General features: G+C 31.2%; 1 protein-coding gene and 1 pseudogene across 3 annotated transcripts; one reads left to right on the plus strand and one right to left on the minus strand.

The window, feature by feature from the left end:
* The first annotated feature begins 3,036 nt into the window (after window positions 1–3,036).
* On the plus strand, window positions 3,037–7,355 carry LOC100811177 (nuclear transport factor 2-like; annotated as a pseudogene). The gene is made up of 9 exons (XR_415288.3): window positions 3,037–3,195; window positions 3,818–3,993; window positions 4,562–4,868; window positions 5,003–5,241; window positions 5,330–5,480; window positions 5,598–5,719; window positions 5,814–5,879; window positions 6,496–6,550; window positions 6,838–7,355. The product of XR_415288.3 is annotated as a nuclear transport factor 2-like (transcript).
* A 2,768-nt stretch (window positions 7,356–10,123) lies between these two features.
* On the minus strand, window positions 10,124–13,871 carry LOC100797312 (erlin-2-B). Of its 2 annotated transcripts, none has more exons than XM_041017395.1 (9): window positions 13,759–13,871; window positions 12,281–12,404; window positions 12,135–12,202; window positions 11,987–12,046; window positions 11,730–11,888; window positions 11,257–11,403; window positions 10,736–10,950; window positions 10,512–10,620; window positions 10,124–10,437 (listed from the first exon to the last, which is right to left on the minus strand). In XM_041017395.1, exons 1-9 carry the CDS (start codon window positions 13,858–13,860, stop codon window positions 10,345–10,347), a joined length of 1,077 nt encoding a protein of 358 aa, XP_040873329.1. In that variant the 5' UTR covers window positions 13,861–13,871; the 3' UTR covers window positions 10,124–10,344. The 2 variants fall into 2 exon arrangements, with proteins under 2 accessions (XP_040873329.1, XP_003528559.1); XM_003528511.5 differs by lacking the exon at window positions 13,759–13,871 and adding an exon at window positions 13,390–13,639.
* Between the last annotated feature and the right edge of the window lie 3,942 nt (window positions 13,872–17,813).

The following is a 17,813-nucleotide window of genomic DNA, read 5'->3' on the forward strand; positions in this document are numbered from 1 at the left end:
AACTACTTTCTTTTTGCATAGTCTTTTCTACAGTAGCATTCTCTTTTATCAAAAGATGTCTGTCATAGATATGATTGAGTCTTTTTTTAGTAAACATGAAAAATTAATGGACGAAAACACAATGTATTATGCTTTATTAAAAATATTTTTATTATATTATTTCATTTCCTTAAATTTTAAATTAGTGGTAGATTGTTGAAAAATATTTTCTTATAATTTGAAATTTAAAATTAAAATATATTTTCTTTGTCAATTATGTTTTTTAAAGATAAAATGCTTTTAGAATTAGATTTCGTGAAAAACTAAAAGCATCCCACTACTTTCAATCCTATGTTAGGAAGTTATCTTTTACTTGGTCAAATTCTCTTATGAATGTTACACGTCTTTAAAATTAGGACGTTTGTTGTTTGATATTTTTTTAACGTTATTGTTATTGCTATAAGTATTTTGTTTCTACACATTGGTGACTAGTAGCCTCTATATATGTAGCTCCTTGTTAATACAAATAAACATGTGAAAATACCACACGCAAAGCAATAAAAGGAACACTTGGATGAAGCTTTATATTCTGCATGTTGTATTTTTAATATGGTACCTTGTAATTTTTTTTTGAAAAAACCCCTTATGAGCTATGGAGAAAATGAGAACCAAATCTGAAATATCTTAAAGTGTAAGAGTGTCTAGTAAATGTTAACATCCTTATTAATAAGAAAAGAAAATTGGATAAAAAAACTATTGATTATGTTTTTGTTGGATATTCTTTGCATAGTACTACTTATAAATTCTTGGTTGTTAAATCTTTATATGGTTTGAAACAAGCTCCAAATCAATGGCACAAAAAGTTTGATCAAATTGTTTTTTAGTTTTCAAATTAAATATAGTGATAAATGTGTGTATGTGAAACAATTTGATGATACTGGATCTGTCATTTTATGTTTATATGTGGATGACATATTGATATTTGATAGTAATATGTATTTCATAAATGATGTGAAGTCTTTCTTGTCTAGAAATTTTGATATGAAGGACCTTGGTCCTGTAAATGTGATTTTAGGTATTATGCTTATAAAGAAAAATGATGGCATGGTTTTAACCTAATCATACTATGTTGAAAAGCTATTGAAGAAGTTTAATTATTTTGATGTGAAACCTGTTTCTACTCTTTATGACTCATCCATCAAGTTAAAGAAAAATTTGAGTAAATGAATTTTTTCACATAAATATTCTCAAATTATTAGTTTTTGTAGCACTTGACAATCTTCTATAAGCCTGCCTAACATTGCATATGTAGTTGGTAGATTGGAAAGTAATTGAGGGGTTTAGTGATGCAAATTAAATTTCTTATTTTGATGAAACAAAATTGACAAGTGATAATATCTTTACTTTAGCTGATTGTGCAGTATTATGAAAAACTACTAGACAAACTATTATTTCACATGAAAACAAAAATTATTGCGTTAGATGCTGCTACTAGTGAGGTTGAATTTCTTAAAAATTTATTATGCGATTTTTCATTGTTGAATAAGCCTATACTTCCAATTCTAATGCATTGTGATAGTAAAGTTGCTATATCTAAAGTTACTAAAAAAAATTTTAATGAAAAAAGAAGACAGTTAAGAGTGAGACATAAGTCTATCAAAAATTTAATTTTCTCATGGTGTTATTTCTCTTGACTTTGTCAGGTCACAAAACAATATAGCGGATCCGCTTACAAAAGGGTTGACGCGTCAACAAGTACTTGAATCGTCGAGGGGAATGAGACTAGAGCCCATTATTTAGTTATAACAATGGACACTCGTCTTCGTGTGATTAGTGATCCCATGAATGGAGTTCAACGGGTAACAAAGAAATTGTTTGTTGACTAAAGTACACCAAAATAAAATTTGGCAGAATTGTTCCGTTTTCCATTCCTATAACGAGGTGTATTATAAATTGTGACAATATTAAGGTTGAGGTATTTATATATGTGTATTTTTGGTAAAAAAAAAATACTTCTTAATGAATCCGATGACAATTATTGTAGGGATGAGATCACAAACCACTCTTTGAGGATTCACCTAGTTTGTGTGATGGTGGGGCCACCATTATGAGATATGGGCTAATCTCTAAGTGATATTCACGAAACAAGATACATGTGCAAGACCGTGTAACGTGCCACTACTGATTAGAACCTAATTGAACGTCAATATTGTAGGAGTTGTGTACTAAAGTCCGGTTAAAAAATGTGTAGTTCAAGTCACTACATTTTTTTCGGGTGGAAGTTCATAAATACTAGGTATAAGGCTCAAATCCAAAAGGTTCCTTATATTGAAATACAATATCACATGCTCTTTTTTTTATGTTTCTATACAAATTATTTTTTTTAAAAAAATATTTTAAATTTTAAATTATGTGGGAGAATATTAGTAAATATTTGTTTTATAATTTAAAATTTATAAATATATATTACTTATATTAATTTTATTTTATAAAATAAAATATTTATTTTAGAATCTGTTACGTAAAATTAGATTTCTTATCTTTTCTAAGATTTTGCTTTAATATGTTAATGCAATTTGTTAAGTTTGTTTTCACATATATTAGTTGTTACATTTGTTTTGATATCGGTAAGTTGGATTTGATTCCAAATATGAGATTGTTGTATAAGAGGGTCTATGCATATATATATATCTTTCATTTTCTTTAGAAGACACACAAGCAAACAATCTCGTTTCTTCTTCCGTGAAGTTTTTATCTTCCCTCTCTTTATAAAACTACTTTCGCTGCACACTATTGGAGTCAACATGTTGTTGTATATTGGGTGGGAGAGGAGCGCAAATTTTACTACCAATGTGCAGTGAGAATGTTTTCTTTTTAAGAATAATGTTTGCACGCTTCAATTCAGACTAATTATTTATTCTCCTATTTTTTTTGTGTTTATTATATGATAGGGTGGGTTGTTGATTTTAATTAAAGTTATTTTGCTATGTTATTCTTGTTATTTAGTTCAAGGCTTTTTTTCTTTTTATCTATTTCTTTCATTTTATTTTAATTTTCTAACAAAAACATAGCGGTAAAAAAAGTTGGGCTATATATAGTCAATATTTTCGCCTTCGCCATCGACAAAGATCTCACTCAATTCAACCGCCTCCACTCTCACGCAAACCATTTTTCTTTTCTTTCTCTCCCTCTGAGCCTTTCATCGCTGCCTCGGAGGTAGCTACCTCAAAGCCTCTTTCTTTTCTTTTCTTTTCGTTTTAAATAAATTTCTAATTTTTTTTCTCTAATTTAAGTTTCAGCATATCGTTTTCTAATTCTTATTTGATCGATTTTTACTTTCTCTCGCTGATTAATCTTTTGCTTGTTTTTCTACCTCTGTCTGTATTGTTTTTATTGTTATACGGTTTCAGTGATGGCTGATTAGGGTTTGTTTGTTAATCTGTTAGGTATGGGATTTAGGGTTTGTTTGTTAATCTGTTAGGTATGGGATTTAGGGTTTTGAAACTAAAAAGGTTCAAATAAATTAAAATAATGTTTTTTTAGTTTATTATTATTATTATTATTATTATTATTATTATTATTATTATTATTATTATTATTATTATTCTAGATGTTGGGTTGTTTCAAAGGCAAGATTGGGTGTTGGAATGCTTTGTTGACAAATGGCTGGTTATTGAAGGTGTTGGTTTTTATTAAGGGAGGGCTATGGTTTATTGCATTTTGGTTGTGTGTATATTCTTTCAATGATTGTTTTTGTTTTCTTTAATTGGGTTTTTTTGGGAATGACCGTGTATGTGCCGTTATTAAGACTGATTTTTGTGTTGTTGTCGTGTTGCAGAGATGGCAGTGTCGGAAGGATCACCAACCCCTCAGACGGTTGGCAATGCTTTTGTTGAGCAGTATTACTCCATACTGCATCAAAAGCCAGACCAAGTTCACAGATTTTACCACGAGTCTAGCATCCTAAGCCGACCTGAAGAAGATGGTACCATGACTATGGTGACTACTACTTTGGTAAGTACAAGCGACGATGGAGTATTGATTATCACAATGGCATTTGGAGTTACATGATTGCAGATTTAGGTAGTATTAAACGAAGTTTGTTTTGAACTGCTCTTTTAATTTCTCATGTCCTGAATTGTTAATGCTGAGGGTAGCCATTTGCATTTTTTTTATTTCTTAAAAAGTGGTTATTGGTTTAAACATGATTCAATTCAAAATATATGGAAATCACCCTGGTTTATGTGCTTTTCATGAGAGAAGGGTGGTGACTTATTTTTGAAATTTTTTAGTATATTATTAATTATTAGTTAATAGCATGCATGGTCAACAGGAAACATTCTTTGGTGAGTGTAACTTACTATTGCCCCCAGTCCAGTGTTAATTTTACATCTTTTCTTGTAAAAGACAACAAGAGTAGCTAACATTCATTCTTTGAAGCATTTGAAATCATGTCTACAGCAATTCCTTTTTTAACTGCTGAAGCTCATGTCTATCTGAGTTTATTTGGGTGCACAAGTCCAAGTCTTTTGTGTTTTATTATCTGCTGAAATCAACGATCTTACCTTTTGCTTTGGTGCAGGAAATTAATAAAAAGATACTCTCTCTGGATTACACAAGCTTTAGGGTGGAAATTCTGAGTGCTGATGCACAGCCTTCTTACAAGGATGGGGTAATTGTTGTAGTGACTGGCTGCTTAACTGGAAGTGACAATCTGAAAAGGAAGTTTACTCAGTCCTTTTTCCTAGCTCCCCAGGACAAAGGCTACTTTGTTTTGAATGATGTTTTCAGATATGTTGATGAGTATAAGTCAGTTGATATTGAGTCTGTGCCTGCAAACGATGCTGCTGATGAAAGTGCTCCAACAGATGCTTTTGTCCCCGAGCCTGGTAAATCTTTACATCTGCTGGTTATATATGATCGTATTCCTGTTGTTTTTCATTTTCTTCCTCTAACATTTTGCTTTTCTTGTTGTAACTTGTAAGTGTGAGTTTTGAAATTTTTACTTTGATTATGAATACAGAGGCCATTCATGTTGCTGAAGATGTTCCCGCTAGTCAAACTGATGTTGTTGATGCTGACATTGGTGTCAGTAAAGAAGTGAGTCAACCACTAGAGAATGGAAATTTATCAGTTACTGAAAAGGTGGTGCCTGTTGATCATGTTAAAGAATGCAGTCATCAGGAACATCATTCACACGCTGAGAAAGCTGCTTCTAATAATTCACTGGAGGATACTCCAAAGAAGTCTTTTGCATCCATTGTAAGTTTTATTCATTTGTTTACATGCCTTCAATGTATTTTTTTTAAGTGTCTGACCATATGTGACTATTTGCATTTATTTGTGTCAGGTGAATGCACTAAAAGAAAATGCTGCTCCCTTCCATGTGAGGGTTTCCCCTGTGAAACTTCTTGAACAACCACGTGTTTCTAGTATACCTGCACCAGAAGCACCAGCTCCTAGCACTGACAGTCCACCAGAAAAGAATAATGAGATTGGAGGTGGGTTCCCATTCTAGTCCTTGGGACTAGAATGGTTAATTATGAACAAAGTTTATTATAAATTGTCTCATTTGATCTGGATGTTTTGTTGTAACTTCAGTAATTTATTTTCCACAGGTAAGGCTTATGCAATATTTGTTGCAAATTTGCCCATGAATGCAACAGTTGAACAGCTGGAACGTGTTTTCCAGAAATTTGGGCCCATTAAACGGGATGGCATTCAAGTTAGAAGTAACAAGGTTAGTCTGTTACAAGCATTTCTGCAATTTTGTTTATATATAATGTACTTTAACAACTTCAAGTATTGATACAATGCTTTTCTCTTCTTTCCAGCAACAACAATCTTGTTTTGGTTTTGTGGAATTTGAATCTGCTACTTCAATGCAAAGTGCACTTGAGGTATTGACATGCCTTATATCTCCCTCTTTGGATTTCTAATTTGATTTTGTTTTCTTTTTGTTCAATCATTTGAGTTTCTCGATGATGATGACATGATGTTGCCTTTTGTGCAGCAATTGTTCATATGGAGGTGTGATACATTGCATATGACTAAATTGTTTTTCTTTTTGAAATTCCTTTGACATTCTGCAATCTTTTAGTTGTTTCTTAGGCAAAAACATCATTACAAGTGTTTTATAGTTCGTCCCATGACCTCTTTCTTCAGTGTTTTTTTTTTTTTGCAATAGTGTTATACTTTGATGAGCTCTCTTCAAGTAATTATAGTGAAATAGATATGGAAAAAATTGTGGGTTTCTAGATGTGGTTTGGTGTCAACAGTCGTGGTAGCTTGGGCCCTATAAATACTAGTGTTGATATGACAACCAATGCTCTTTCCCCCTAATCCTTGGGCTTGGGATGTGTTGCTGTGGTTGCTTTTTCTATAGAAGAATTTTATCGGTTTTCGATATAGCTCATGTGCTTAAACTTTTTGTTGGCTAGTTTTGCATGTTTTTGGTTACTTTTGTTTTATTTGAGTCCTACATTTATCTGCCATTCTGCCATATTTCTATTTCAGGCTTCTCCTCCTGTTACCTTGGATGGACGTAGACTTTCAATTGAAGAGCGACGAGGTAAGTCATATTGTATTGTGAATATAAACTTTTTGAAATTAAGTTGGCAAGTTTTGTTTATTGTTTTCTGCGATTTCAATGTCAAACCAATTTATGCTCCAGATATGCTGTATAACAGTTGCTGGCATCCCGTGTAAATTCTATAAAATAAATGAAAATGTTAGGTAAACTTGCTTGGGAGATAGGTTCTTGTGTGATAATGCAGACATGTCATATGCTCTCGGTGCTCATAACACTTTCTTAGTGTCAAATTTTGGACTGATACAGTGTATTGTTGTTTGTTGCAGCAAATAATGATAGGGGGAGGCATTCATCAGGAAGGGGCAGTTACCGGAATGACAGAAACGATAACTTCAGGGGCCGTGGCAACTTCGGTGGTGGCCATGGTGGCGGTTATGGAAACAGGAAATGATAGTTTCGAGAAGCGAAGCGAGTTCTCTGGCCGGCCTCGTGGTGGCAACAATGGTGGGCGTAGCAATGGAGAAGCTGTTCCAAGGAGTTATCAGAATGGAGGAGCAAAAGTCACTGTCAACCAGTGAAAGTTCAGTAAAGTGATTCATTTTGTTGGGAATTGAGTGACAACGGCATTTTTCTTATAGATAGCGGCATCTAGGGATTCTGGTTTGCAACTGCATTAAGAGTTTTTTTTCTCTATTCCTTTATAGCTGTCATGATCCTTTTGCTTCAGAGTTTTTTTGGTTAAATCACATCATTCCCTATATTCCTTTAAATCACATTTTGTATCTAATATTCCGGAATAATTGTTTTGGAACTGCCCACAATTATGCCATTTTTTTAGAAGTCATATGCTTCTTGTTTGTCTTTTGCAAGTGGGTTTTTGTTTTTTACATCTGTCAATTAGATGTTTATTGGGTGTTGAGAATTGTTACATTGTATTTTTTTTGGAAATATTTATATATTTTAATACCAAATTTCACTTAACATAGAAATTTAAATATACTAATTTTAATTCACTCCAAAAATTCTTAGTTTTGCACTGGCGTGGTTTGCATAATTTTGTAGATGCATGGTGGACAACTATTGTGAGAATTTTTATTTTGTGAGAATTAAAATGATTAATCTTACCTCTTAAATTAAAATGAAAAACTTTGATTTAAATATTAAGAAATCCAAATTAAAATCTTATGCATGTAAGATAAAAACTTATGTTTTCCTCGTGAAAGTTTTACAAGTATCACGAAAAAAGTATAACATCGTATTGTACATTAATACACTACACTATTGGCCAAGTGGTGAGTGGCAATAAGCTCAGGTCCCTTAAGGGTTTGAATCTGACTGATCTATAAGAGAAATATTTGTTTGGTAATGCATAGTTGACTAGATTAGTTGTTTGTCTTAATTTTGTAGTCAATAATGTCATAGATTTAAGCATTCTACACCGAAATTCACCACTCTAATGTATTAAGGTTGTTAAAGTGGGTACTTAACTTAATTTTGCAGATCTTAAAATGCTTGAAATGTTACTTAAGTTAAATTGTGAGTATGTTCCATTGGAAGCGCTGTTAGAGATATAAAATTTTTGGGTGACTGATTGAATATACTCTTGCCGAAAAAAAGACTACACAATTGTTTTAAATATACTATTTTTTTCTTTTAGTAATAATAGTTAATTAACACTTTAGTGTAAAACTAAGTGAAAAAGATTATGAATATCTTTGAAGTATATTAAAGTATAACTAATTAGATCACAAGTGAAAGAATTGAAGAAAATTTGGAATTGATCCTGCATATTAGGTGTCAACTTGAAAGGGAATCAAATTTTATGACTCTAAATCATTAAGTAGCAAGTCTAAATAGAAATCAAATTAAGCAACTCACCATTACTTTGAGAAATCCAATTAAGCATTCCAACAATGTAACTTAGCTTTCTTATTTTCCAACATCATTAAAGAAATGAGAAATGAGAACTACCATGTGTGGTGGAAAGGATGACATTCTTAAGACCAATTATCAAAATAGTATATGTATGTTCAATATTAAGGATCTCCCCCCTTGCCCCCATTGAATGTTTGCATGTAAGTTACAAAGCTAAGGATGTGTTTGGTTTAAAAGATAGAAATAAAAAAGAAAAATAAAATTTCTTTTTAAAATTGAGTGTAGGAAAATATAGGAGGAATGAGACCCACATAATTTATTCTCTATTTCTCTTCTGTGTTCTCAACCAAACACATCCTAAAAGGTTAGGGGAATAGGTGCTACAACATTACAGGTGCATACATTCTTTTAGATACTTTTAACCAATAAAGTATGAATTACTTCTTTTAATTTTTTAAAAAAGAAAAATTTCCTAAGGAAACTTTACCTTGATGTCCACACAGCTCGTAGGATACCAAGTTGTGAGGCGATTATTTCGGTCCAACCTTTTAGACAAGGCTTAATTTTGACTTAAATTATACAAAACTCCCCTCAATAAAAGAGAAATTAGCCAACATAGTCAAATAGAATCTTCTGCCAAACAAGTAGTTACATATGATTACTAAAGGATAACAAAAGGCTAGCCTCCATCTTGGGATACCTATTAATTTGAGCTTTGTAGTGCTTTTCAAAGCTACTCCTTCACCACCGGCCATATTCAAATGCATGTCCGCTGTGGTACTATCTATTAAAGAAGAAAAGTTGGAATGAGTTCTCACTATTAAAGTAAATGACTGGAGTAATGAAAACATCTTACTTACGCATAATTAGCTTGCATAGTTATAATCATATGGAATATTTATTGGTGGTTTGTGTTGGGTTTGCGCATTTATGAAGTCCTGGTCTCAAAGTTACGACAGTTGATTTAAGTTAGCCTAAAACAATGTTATTCATGCTCATATAAAGTGGTTCTCCTTATGGTTTGCTATTATAGCTATAGTTTAGCGTAATGGAGTGTGAAAAAAACTAGTGACATTTGCAAAAGACTTCAATGCTCAAGTTAGAAAAGGATTTTGGTAAAGTAGCAAAAATGAAAAGGAAGAAGTACTTGCATGGGGGAGAAGTCCCAATTTTTGTAAGGGAAAGCGATTAACCTAAGGGCCCGTGGCTGTACTAACTATAGTGGGTTGATAGCTATTTATAGCCACATCTTAATGTGAAATGCAGAGGATCGTAGGATATTTGTATTTACATCTAGGATCAACAATCATGGTTGTTGTTAAGTCTACTTAGTGTGACAAGACACAATGAGATATGACAAACAGAGTGCTTAAAACCTTTTGATTGAGGGAACATTGCCTCTTAAATGTGATTAGACTCCCCTTTTAAGTCTATTGCTTGTACAATATAACTCTCAACATTTCAAAACACATCAACACATTCAGTTTTATTTTATTTTTATTAATAATTAACAAAATGCATTTTGTCTCAAATGGAAACACAAACAGTTCCACAAACAAATCCAAATGCACCCTCACCACCTTAAAGCAATCCCAGTTTCTTTGTAAAGTCGTAATTTTGATCTGAAGGTAAATAATTTTTCAACGCATAGCGTTTTATCTAAATCCATTACAAATATAATACGTATAAGAGGAAAATGTAACGACTTAACAAGAAGCTGATATGTTGCGTCCTTTATGCCTAGATGTAACAGTTGATCTCTGATTGTGTAATGAGTGTTCCAGTTTCCACTACATCAAAAGGGACCACCTATTATCTACATGCTCCCCACACAAGGAAATTTGTAAACTTGTTTCATTCTCATTGTGTAAAGATAACTACGAAGATATAACTCCTCCAAAATATTGGTAATGCATTTTGAGTCATCTGAGCTCAGACCTCTGACATCTAAGAATAATTCAGATATCTGCTTTGGCCGTTGTAGTTCTCCCTCTAGAAACATCATGAAGTAAGTTCCCAAGCAGCCTCTGATCCAAAATCATATTAGGAACCTGGAGACCAAGCTGAAATGTCAGGTCTGTGCACAAGGACAGATAAATATTAACATAGGAGAGGAAGGGAATACCTTATCTCCAAAGAAAATCTTCGTATTATTAGCAATGGCCTGAATAAATTTAAGCTGAAGAAATTCAGGGGTGAGCTTCAACCTGTTTGCTTCAGCTTCCTTTATTACACTTGAAATTGCAAAAACAATAAAATCAATCTTTTCTTTTTTCCAAGACCATATATTATAATATCTTATTCGTAAACTTGCATCTAGCAAAGACATTCGGAATAGGAAAATCTCACCGGTAGAAGTCTGCATCTGCCAGGCTCTTTTCACGTGCCAGGTACATTGCATTCTCTATTTCTTCTTGTCGTCTAGCACTATCCTTTTCCAATAATTTTTGCTCCATAAGGATCTTGCTAACATTGGCATTCTTCTCGGCCTCACTAATGGCCATCTTCTTCATAGTCTCTGCCTCCTTCTCGGATACTTTCTGTTTCTCAATAGCTATTAAGACCTATCCCAAAACATCCAAAGCACCTTGCTTAAACATCATTTAGAAAAGAGAAGAACTAAAACTAAAATAAAATGGAGAGTCTAGCACACAAAATCCTGCTAGAAGCATTTATGGGACTCAACAAAAGGCACACATCTCAGAGAAATGACAATGCAAATCAATCATAAGGGTGAAAAATGCACTGATATGTGCATGTGCTCACCCATGTTTAATAACCCTGGTTCCTTCAAATAAAATTCTCAACTAAGTTTTACATATGTAGCTCCACACATATTAACATGACAGCTCTTCTTAATGGAAATATACCTTAGTACGCTCCTCTTCCATTTGTTCGAAATTGCGTCTTATGCTTTCTGGAATAGTTGGCTTTGTGACACGGACACTTAAGATCTCAATTCCTGGAGCATAGCGAGTGCAGTCAACTTGAAGAGCATCTTTCATCTTTTCATCAATCTGCAAGGACCCCAATGATAGCATTGTTAACATATTTATTGAGACAACAAGAAAGGAGAAAAACCAGAAGCCAAAAGATGCATATTGGGGTAAATCATCTGGTACAATGGAGGAAAAGAATCATAAGGTATGAAATGAAACAATAAAAGCTTGTGACTTGCATAAACTCCTTTTCAGTGGATGACAATAGAAGCTAAAAGTTACCAAGCATACATCAAACTGTTTCAAAAAGTCCAACTATCATTTTATTCTTAATAAATGGGAGTTACCAGTATAAAATAAACTATGGCTGCAAAATTGTACTTCAAAAAAATATAAAATATAACCTGATCAAAGACATCAATATAGACTTGTTGCAGAGAATGAGAACTGCAGAACTGATTAATCTCATGATGAATCTTGTCATATATCCATGTCTTATCATAATGTACACCATAGTTGAGCAATGTCTCAAAGACAAATTCCTTATGGAGTTGATTCACAACCTAAAAGAAGAATATGCATCACTGCTATGAAATTATTGAAGATGTGAAAAAGAAAACACTAGTAAATCTGAGATTACATAAAAAATATTTGCTATTACCTCAATCTTCCCAAAACTGATCATAACACCACCTTTAGTACCACAGGGTATATCTATCACCTGCAATAGTCACCATAATTCAAAAATAAGAATTACGGAGCCAAAAGAAACTGAAATTCCCATCCTGAACTTGCTCTAATGAAGTTACCATATCTGTTTGAAGTGTAACTTGAACAGGTTCATACTGAGTTATAAAAGGCATCTTTAGATGGAAGCCTGGAAAATTAATACGAAGAACATGAAGCAAACGCTTTTGCTTGTATACATTGAAGAAATCAAAGGAGTATTTAGCACCTGGCTCTGTAATTGTTTTCAGAAGGGCACCTCCTCTCCAATATACCCCCACATGGCCTTCAGGGACTTGGTGCAGAATGGATAAGCTATTTTGGAAGGATGGTGACGCTGAAGGAAGCAAAACCTGTAGATGATATCACATGTTTTTAAGCTTCAAAGTTGGAGAAGAATCAATTTAAATATTTGCCAATGGTAAGCACTAGTACAACAACTAAACATTATCTCAGTATGTGGTTCAGCTACATGGATCATTATAAAAAACTAAATTTTTGGAAAGCCTGCTTCAGTATAATTTCCAACATAATCAACATTGATAATCAAGTCAAAGATGAAAATAGTAAGAAGAACACCTTTATTCTATGAACTGATCGTCACAAAAAGTAGTAAGCAAGAATTATTGCCAAAGCAACATCGAATCAAGACCAATACCCTATTCATTATCATATTATTGGCCTTAGGTTCGAGACATGACAAACCCTTAAAAACCAAACCTATTCATTATCCTTTAACTTCAGTAATTTAAAACTTTCCACCATTTCTCAATCTAAAAAGTGTAAGCAGATAATTAAATGCTTATATTCCAAGCATTCACCTCATGTATGTGAAATTCATAACTAATACAAAAAGGTTATCTCAGGCAAGCGAATGTTTGTGATTACTGATCACATTACAAATGAGGCCTATAATCAATTTATCCAAAATTGATCAAAGAAAAGAATTAGAATATCGCATTTCACGTAACAACTGATACAAGTACGTACAACTCCACTTTGCTTGTTTCATTAATATTAATCCACGAAATGAATGCTCGTTACACTTTTAGCAATGACACAAACAAAATAAAAAACGACAAAACAAAAATTTTATAAATATTCCAAACACATTGATACAAGTTAAACAAAACATCACAATCAAAAAACTGAGGCAAGTGATTAATCAATCAATCGATAAAGGATTAAATACACGAATGAGATTCAGCGCAACGCCATTGCAGTTCTACGACACTATCTGTTACCAAACGACACGAAATAACGAAGGTGCAATGAACTGAGGCGTTGTTGTCGTTTATCGAGAAGCGGGAAAAGAAGCCGAGATTGAGGGACAGGTACCAGAGCGACAATGGCGAAGAACGAGAGGAAGGTGAAGAGAATGGAGGTGGAATCGTGGCTTTGTCGCGCCGGCGGCGGCGGCGACAGAGGAGAAGCCGTTGTTCGTTGCTGCAAATCCATGGCGGTGGAGAATTTTTTTTTCTCTTTTTATAAATTTTTTATAGTAGAGTTACGAGTATGTCCTTTATGCTTTGCGGTTTGTTTGGGATACGAAAATGAATTTGGCTTGCAAGACAGTGTAGAGTAATTTTTTTTTGTATTCAGAATCAAAGACGAAGATAGTACAAAAAATTTATAATATAGTAAAAAAATTTATAATATGTAACACATCATATCAACTGATCTAGACTGAATGTAGAATAATCTTACTGTTTCAATGGAAAACCAGATTCTGTACCCGCTGATCGCTCCAGCTTCTAAGACCGGAAATTCGAAAACCAACTTTTGAACTACCACTGTTGAATTAAACATACTGTATCCCATTATAATTTTGTGGAAGAGATTATTTTTCATAACAATTCTCATTTTAGGTTTTTAGTATAATATTATTGAATTTTTTATTTATGTTTCTTGTAATATTAATAATGTTCAATAAAATCTATAAATAAATTAATAATATGATAATTTTATAAAATTATCATTTATTTATTTATTGCTTATTTTTAATGTGTGTAGAATAATTTAGAATAACAATTATTTTGAGATGAAAGGAGTATATGACATAAAATTTAAATATAAGTTATATTTTTCGTTTTATTATAATTGTCGTAATCTTAGGTTATTTTACACGTATTAATACAAACCAATCAATAAATAGAATAACAATTTTATAAAATCAACATTATCATCGTTAAGTTATTTTATTTTAATTTTGTAGCTCACTTAATTAATATTATAAGAAATATAAGTAAAAAAATTAATATTACATTAAAAACCTAAAATTATAATTAATTTTTAAAAAAAATTTACAAGATGATTATTACACACGAGCATTTTTTTTCACACCTTCTCTAATATGTGATAACTTTATTAAACGTTATAATTTATAATAATTATTTTAAATGTTATGTCAAAAATACTTTTATTGGTTGATAATATAAAAAAAGTTATATGGTAATGGGATTTTTATATTGATGATATATTACAATTAAATTCATAAGATATATTTATTAAAATATAAATATAACTAATTTAATTGCGAAATATATAAAAAATATTTTAATTTATAAACTCAACAAAATATAATTGTTTTAAATTCTTTTATCGGAGTAAATTACATTGACTAGTATTGAGGATTTGTCAAATTTCTTTTGATATCCCTTTTTTTTTCTGCTTTACACTAACTCTTTTTAATTATTTGAAAAATATTATTTTTACACTATTTAATTGTTTAAAAAAATATTAGGTCATGTGATCTTTAAAGGAAAGTTCCAGTAAACAAAATATATTAGGTTGAAATGCAATTTTCGTATTTCTATTTTATTCAATCTATAATATTAGTTCTTTCATTTTAAAAAAGATAGTTGGTCACTGTGTTTTAAAAAACTTATGATTTTAGTTTTCATATTTTAAAATAGAGACATTTGGTATTTCTATTTTAAAAAATTCATAAATTTGATCCTCATATTTTTTTAAAAATCAACAATTTTGATTCAATCTTTAATTTTATCTATGTTTCATTTCTTTTATTTCTTATATTATAATTAACTAAATTATTTTTTGATGATACCTTAAATGAATATGTTTGATTTTTTATGATTCAGTTGAATCAAAATAAAAAAAAATATAGAAAAAATTAAAAATATTGTAAAATAGGAGAATTAAATATCTCTATTTTGAAATAATGGACTAAAATCACATATTTTTTAAAACAGAAACCAAAAGTTTCTATTTTTAAATGTTGGCACAAAGTTGTATATATATGGAACAAAATAGGAGATCAAAATTATATTTAAGCAAATATATTAAAATATGGAAAAGGTACTCTAGGGGTTATTTGTCTTTTCCAAAATTTGATCCTATTCTTTTTTACAGCAAAAGTTTGTGTTAAAATAGAAATAAAATAATTTTCTTAACTTGTTCGCCAAGAATCCTACAACTTACTAGATTTTTTCCAAATTAAAATCTTTCTACCATATAATATTTTATTACATATAATATGTAGCTAAAAAATAAAAAAGAGAGGGGGAGGGGATGGGGGAATTTGATTAACCACATTTAATTTCTTAATAAAAAAGACATGAAGTTTTGTAAAATATAAAAAAGTAATAATTTATATGAATAAAAAAATTAAAATTATGAAAAAACTAATCAGGAATCTATTCTTTCTTTCTTTGACGAGTACATTTCCAAAACCTAATTATAATATGATTACTATAATATAAACCCAATATGAAATATGAATTATAAAAGAAAATACTAATTGAACCGATGACAAAAAATTATGTGCAATCTAAAAAAATAATAAGGAGTGTACTTGTAATTTATTCTTTAAATAAATTTTTTGTGTATTATATTTTACATTGAAAAAAATATGTTTAATAAAATTAGTTGATAAGTTAGTTGAAAGTTTATAAGTTACGGTTATGTTTTTTCTTGTCATTTTATATTTTTGAGTTACTTTAACAATTAATTTTATCGAATAATTATAATTTATTATGCTACATTTTCAGCTTTTAAATTTTCAATTTCTGGTTAGCTTAAGCTTTTAGCTAATTTTATCGAAAATATCTTATATAAGCTAATAACTAAAAAAGTTACAAGCTACTACTAGTATGTTTGGTACACAAGCTTATTTTAATAACTTGTTTTTCATAAGCTACTTTAAATAACTTATTTTCATTAACTGCTTTGAAATAACTTATGAAAAATAAGTTATAAGCTACTGGTTTTTTTCTTCTCAATTTTATCTATTTTATTTGAAATTTTATTTTATCATTTCATTCAACTAAAAATCCCTCATCATCTTTTATTTTCTGTCTGGAAAAATGCTCTTATCTTTTATTAGTTTGTTGAATGTCAAACTATTTATTTCAATAAACTATTACATTGTTTATTTTAATTTATAGTTAAAATATTTTGTTACTAAACAAAAGTTTATTTCTAAAAAAAACAAAAGTTGATAAGAAAAATCAAAATTATACGCACTCTGTTGTATAGCAGTGAAACCCCAATAAATAGAGTCTAAATTTTATCAATTATAGTTAGAAGATATGATTTGCATCATATGCTTTGTAATCATGTAAGTGAGAGACATATATATCTAAATTTTTCTTGCATAAATTTTAAAAATGAATGTTTAAGAAAAATTATAAAGGAAAAACAGAATTTATTTTTGTTTTAAAACAATATTATTAATAAAGTATTAAAATGTTAAAAAATTGATTTTAAACAATATAATTCTAATAAAGTCTACTTTTATAAAAAATTATCTTTAAAAAGTGTCCATTGTCTCTAAACAATCTTCTTCTCTTCGAGGTGAGCTTGCATTTGAAGATGTATCCCTTGAAGCATTAAATGCATGTTCATTTCATGTTGAAACATCACTCCTCTTATCTTGGTTGAGTCACACTTCAGTAAAGGTCAAACACTTTTGCTTAGAAAAGGTGTTGTCCACAATAGGTACAACAAACATGTCTTTCAAGAAGAGGAGAACATTGTTCTTTTAAGATTGATAATTTCCCTACTTCATTGGCCTTCGACAAATCCTAGGAAGAATGATTTAAGGCATTCTCTACATAATAAATCTCAAGCCTAAAATATTAATTGAAGTCTTAAATGCTTATCGACTACAAGTTGAACCAAGAGGGAAAATTGAGTCACTTTTAAGCATTTAAGCCACCAGACTCAATGTTGGAAGGGTGGTACACTGTTCAGGATTGGTACCTGGGAAATATCCAACTATAGTGGGAGGACGACTTGTTCTTGTACATCAGGGCTATGGATCCACCACTTGTAGGATCAAGCACTGCCCGGGAGAGGCTTGATGGTATTGGGAAGTCAACGCGACAGCCGACTAACCCTGTGACTGAGAAAGGGAAACGATAGAAAGTATTGTACCAAAAGGCATCCCATGGATGTGGTGAAAGGATCAGAGGATCACCGCGATGTAACATGTCAGACACACACCACCATACAACCTGTACTACGTATGAGAGGACAAGACTGAATCCACACAATGGTATGGTAAAAAGGGACCAATGAGAGAACTACACATGGAGGACCCGTGCATAAATAGAGGTGAGTTGCATGGCTCATTTCATGTTCATGATTAAACAGAATTAAGGAGAAACTTGATGGTGACTTTTAGCTAGAGTCCTCCGCCCTCTCTCCTTGGTATTCTCCAACGTGAACATGTTTCATCAGAAAATGAAGATACTAGTTAACAACTTTAAATGCACTTTATCACAAGTTCACTACCAGTG

The sequence above is a fragment of the Glycine max genome, chromosome 7, assembly GCF_000004515.6.
Source record: "Glycine max cultivar Williams 82 chromosome 7, Glycine_max_v4.0, whole genome shotgun sequence".
In the NCBI taxonomy this organism is placed as follows: Eukaryota; Viridiplantae; Streptophyta; class Magnoliopsida; order Fabales; family Fabaceae; genus Glycine; species Glycine max.

What these genes read in the sequence shown, in the direction of transcription:
- LOC100797312 (XM_003528511.5), bottom strand. Translation starts at nt 13,509, where the DNA reads ATGGATTTGCAGCAACGAACAACGGCTTCTCCTCTGTCGCCGCCGCCG. An exon ending in TGGAAGAGGAGCGTACTAAG is followed by an intron (nt 10,951 to 11,256) that starts GTATATTTCCAT and finishes GTTTTGGGATAG; the next exon opens with GTCTTAATAGCTATTGAGAA. An exon ending in AGATTTTCTTTGGAGATAAG is followed by an intron (nt 10,438 to 10,511) that starts GTATTCCCTTCC and finishes CTTGGTCTCCAG; the next exon opens with GTTCCTAATATGATTTTGGA.